Source organism: Nansenia antarctica (genome assembly GCF_963989245.1).
Source record: "Nansenia antarctica genome assembly, chromosome: 4".
Classification (NCBI taxonomy): Eukaryota; Metazoa; Chordata; class Actinopteri; order Argentiniformes; family Microstomatidae; genus Nansenia; species Nansenia antarctica.
In genome coordinates this window covers 68539441-68544440 of record NC_137689.1, presented here as the reverse complement: position 1 = coordinate 68544440, position 5000 = coordinate 68539441, and the positions used below count along the sequence as shown (strand labels likewise).

Genomic DNA, 5000 nt, shown 5'->3' with positions numbered 1-5000 from the left:
ATGCTTAGCCTATCTTCTCCACAGCAAAACAAAACAACAGATCTTCACCGCTCAACTCCCACGACTCATTTCAAGGGAAACTTTATCAGCAGCATGAATTACAAAACGACAATATCGCCAAACGGGATGTGTCCGTCAAATGAAACACACTCCTCCATCCTACACCTCCAGCGTTTCCGTGTCAGTGTTCGGGGACCACCTGGGCCTCCCGTTTCACTTCCACCACTGTCATTAACCTAGCTCACATGTCATTAGGACATAGTGTAACTCCTTCTAAAGTTATCCTGACTAATTAGCAACTCAATTAACAACTGTCACGCTTATGCTAATTAGAGTTGCGGAAAGGAAGACTCTGTAGGTGGACGCCGGTGTCGGAGAGTTAATTGGTTCCTAAGCAGAGAGAATACGAAGTGTTTAATTGATGCTCAGTGATGAGGTGAAGAGCCAGAGACCCCCCCCCCCACCCTGCGGACCTTAACACCCCCCCCCCCCCCCCCCCCTCCATGAAAAGCATCCTGCAGTGTCGGTCACACACACACACGTTTGCACACACACACACACACATACACAGGCTCACACACACACGCTCACACACACACACACACACACACACCTACACACACACACACACAGCCTCAAGTCTACTCTCACATTTCACCGGCGTTCACTAGACGGCTCAATAGTCTCACACTCGGGCCAGTCTGACACTCGCCCGTTTGCACACTGTCACACGAGCGCGCGCACACACACACACACACACACACACACACACACACACACACACGTGTTCCCATCAGCGAGGTGACATGATCTCACGTCGGGCTCACAGTGCAGGTGGCACCAGCAGCCAGAGGCGTCACACCATCCAGGAGGAGAGGCAAGCAGCCGCCGCATGGAAGCCATTCACACTGCCTGTCTGTCTCACACACACACACACACACACACACACACGCACACACGTGGGTGCGCACATGTGGGCACGCACACGCGGCTACCATCTCCAACAGAGTAGAGACACACACACATACACACACACACTCCCAGCTCCCACTCTCTCAGAGTTGTTCCACTAGTTAGTACCATGTCAGAGTAATGTTGCAGGAAGTTGTGGGGAGGTTGTGAGGTGGTTGTGTGTGAGGTTGTGAGCTGGTTGTGAGGTGGTTGTGAAGTGGTTGTGTGTGAGGTTGTGAGGTGGTTGTGAGGTGGTTGTGTGTGAGGTTGTGTGAGGTTGTGAGGTGGTTGTGTGTGAGGTTGTGTGTGAGGTTGTGAGGTGGTTGTGAGGTGGTTGTGTGTGAGGTTGAGGAGGAGTTCGACTCACCTGGTGGCCAGATGTTTCTCCTCCAGCTCGTAGGGCTTGACGAACCACTTCCCTATCCGCACAAAGTCCTTGTCCATCAGACACCTGGGGAGCACAGAGAACTATCAGGTCCTCAGTCACCCTATAAAGTGAATCTAATCTAATCTAATCTAATCTAATCTAATCTAATCTAATCTAATCTAATGCAGGTTGGAATCCTGACTCAAGATCTGCACGGCTAAATCAGACATTTCCGTAGATCTTGCAGTGAGGTCAATAGGACATTTTGCGCCACGATTCGACTCCAGCGTGCAGATTTCCAGTTAGGATTCCACCCGCACAGCACATTGCACACATACTCCTACTGTATGCGTTGACCTGAGGTGACACACCTGAGGTGACACATTTAGACAGTGAATCAGTCATACGGAACGGGGTTCACCTCGTAAATACTGTATCAAATATGGTTGCATTGTGGATTATTGGATGTATGTAGGATTAGCGTTGCCTGCACTGACTCTGGACCTGCGGCCTCCCCTGAGGGCTTAATCCATTCATATTGAATTGAGCTGAAAGGCTGATACACGCTTAAATACATACATACTGTATATTGGAAATTCTATATGTGAGCCACAAATACAGGAAGCATATTATCCAACCAGGGTCAAACCTGGTCTCCTCAGATCAACATTTAACATTGATTCAATTGAAGTCAACGTATGTGATGGGGGGGGGGGGGGGTTGAGGGGGAGGGGGGTTGAGCCTTTGTGCCAGTCAGGCTGAGGTAAGGTGAGGCCGCCTACTGCAGCAGTAGAGAGACTTAGGAGAGGAGGGAGACTCAAGGTAATACCAAGGTTAATTCCCCCCGCACCCTATGATGATCATTGATGCTTAACTTAATAGAGAACAAATATGAGCTGCTTGGTTGAACAGATGGGCTTTAACTTACGGAGGAGATTGTGAGCATTTGAGCCATTGATTCAATACGCAGATTATCATTTCATTAAATCAGCCTGCGATTGGCCCCCACTTTCTTTTCCTTTGCCCTTATTGGTTGGGGCAAATGACGCAATAACTGCACCAAATCTCTTCAGGAATAAATAACATATAATATTTTATGCTACATAAATATGGAATAACAGTATTTATTCAGTATTTATATTTGTATTTTTTATGCTAAGGTGGCCATGTGTGAGACATGACTTTCTCAAGGACGTCCAGCAGCTAGGGAATGTTTGTGCAGGGTGCTCATGGGAAATGTAGTTCTGTACTGTACCTCTCCAGCAGGTTGTGAATGGCCTTGAAGAGGAGGGTCCTGCACTCGTAGGACAGCCCACACTCCCATAGCCCCTCCTCCGCCACTGAAACACAGGAAGAGGACATGGGTTAGCTGCTGCTGCTGCTGCACGGAAGAGTTCTAGAAGAATCTACACAACAGTAGTACAACAATCTACACAAACAGTACTAGGACAATCTACACAAACAGTACTAGAACAATCTACACAAACAGTACTAGGACAATCTACACAAACAGTACTAGAACAATCTACACAACAGTTCGAGAACAACCTACACACAATACCAACAGTCCTAGAACAATCTGCACAACAGTTCTAGAACAATCTACACAATCTGTGTTTCCAGAGGAAGAGGAGGAGAGGTTGTTGGACACTGACAGTTCCAGCCAGACGGACACGCGAGTACAACTGACAGGGTGAGGAGAGAGAGGTCAGAGGTCAGGGGGAATGAACCCCCTGAGAAGAGTGCGCTACCCTTCATCGTCATCATCGACTTAGTGCATAACAATACACACATACAGATGGGACACACACACACACACACACACACACACACACACAGAAAAGCCATTGTTGACTGGATATCAGTGTCTGGTTGGAGTGGTGCAGTGTGCTGTACACACAGAGGGATGAGTCCTAACACAGACACGTATGTACATGCAAACACCAGCCCACAGACGAGTCACGAAGAGCCCTCAACCACAGGCATTTATCTCCAACACACACAAACACACAGACACAGACACACACACACACACACACACAGACACACAAACACACACACACTCACACTGCTACATCAACAACGCCACCTATGGAGAAACTGTCTGCAAGTGTTCAGATGAACAGGTGATCAGTGTGTGTGTGTGTGTGTGTGTGTGTGTGTGTGTGTGTGTGTGTGTGTGTGTGTGTATGTGCGTATGTATGTGTGTGTGTGTGTGTGTGTGTGTGTGTGTATGTGTGTGTGTGTGTGTGTGTGTGTGTGTGTGTGTGTGTGTGTGTGTGTGTGTGTGTGTGTGTGTGTGTGTGTGTGTGTGTGTGTGTGATGTGTACAGCTGTCAGGTCCGCTGCACCAGTGCCACAGTCAACACCAGTGCAGCTGTCAGGTCCAGTTAGCGGCACCGGAGAGGAGAGGAGGGGAGAGGACAGCAGAGGAGAGGAGGGGAGGGGAGAGGAGGAGATGAGGGGAGAGGACAGCAGAGGAGGAGAGGGGAGGGGAGAGGAGGAGATGAGGGGAGAGGGAGGAGAAGAGAGGAGAGGAGGGGAGAAGAGAGGAGAGGAGGAAAGGAGTGGATGGCAGGAGAGGAGAGAGGTGAGTGGAGAGGAGAGCAGAGAGCTCAGATGTCAGCCCTGACAGCTAGCAGCACATAGAGAGAGAGAGAGAGAGAGAGAGAGAGAGAGAGAGATGGAAGAAGAGAGAGAGAGAGAGAGAGAGAGAGAGAGAAAAAAAAAAAAGCTTCAGCTTTTTAGTTCCAGTTACTGCCAAGTCAGCAGCTCATATGTGACCTGTCCCTCCCCCTCCCTCCAGAGGATGGGGTGAGGGGAGGGAGGGAGGGAGGGAGGGAGGGAGGGAGCGAACAGAGGCTGGTGTGAGTGGGTGTTGTGTTTACTTACAGGGTGGCGGCAAACAAGAAGCACCGAACGGGTACACAAGAGGGTGAGGGAGGGGGGAGGGAGGGAGGGAGGGAGAGAGAGAGAGAGAGAGAGAAAGAGCAGATCATCCGGGGAGAGGTGAAACCACAGTGGTTGATCTTTTGCTCTCTCTCCTTCTTTGGGGTGGTGTATTTCTTTTTCACATCTGCTTTTTTCTTCCTTCTTCTTCTTCTTCTTCTTCTTCTCCTTCTTCTTCTTCTTCTTCTTCTCCTTCTTCTTCTTCTTCTTCTTCTGGCTCTGCTGATATTTTCCTCTCTTTTTTTTTTTCACACTGGAGTGAATGAAATTTCCTTACTCGCCAGAATTCCCCGGTAACCATGGCAACACTGGCTGTGAGAACACAGCTCTCCGGCATTCAATTCCACCACCTCCCTCCCTCCCTTCTCTCCCTCCCTCCCTCCCTCCTCCCTCCCTCTCTCCCTCCCTCCCTTTTCCACCCTCTCCGTCTTCCTCTGTTCTTTTGCTTCCAACACCCCCACCCCCCTCCGCCCCATTCCTCCCTTCCCTCCCTTCCCCCTCCCTCCCTCCCTCCCTCCCCCTCTCCTCCCTCCCTCCCTCCCTCCCTCTCTCATTCCTGCTCCAGGGCTCAGACAGGAAGCTCTAGCCAGCTATTCTACAGGGAAGAGAGCTTCATGAGCGGAATGCCAAGTCTCCAGCAAATCCAACTCATTAGCTCTCCCCTTTCTTTCCCCAATCCCTTTTCTGCTCTCTGCCAATCCACCACCACCACTCGTCTTCATCTTTCCCCCCCC

General features: G+C 50.1%; 1 protein-coding gene across 1 annotated transcript in view; it reads right to left on the bottom strand.

Annotated features, from left to right (window-relative positions):
• LOC308156305 (mediator of RNA polymerase II transcription subunit 13-like) overlaps positions 1-5000 on the bottom strand; it is a gene marked incomplete at both ends in the record, with an annotated part of 57494 nt that overhangs the window by 41411 nt on the left and 11083 nt on the right. The window contains 2 exons of the mRNA XM_080529650.1: positions 1319-1402; positions 2574-2658. Coding sequence (XP_080385776.1) covers positions 1319-1402; positions 2574-2658 — 169 coding nt within the window. The remainder of the gene's footprint in view (positions 1-1318; positions 1403-2573; positions 2659-5000) is intronic.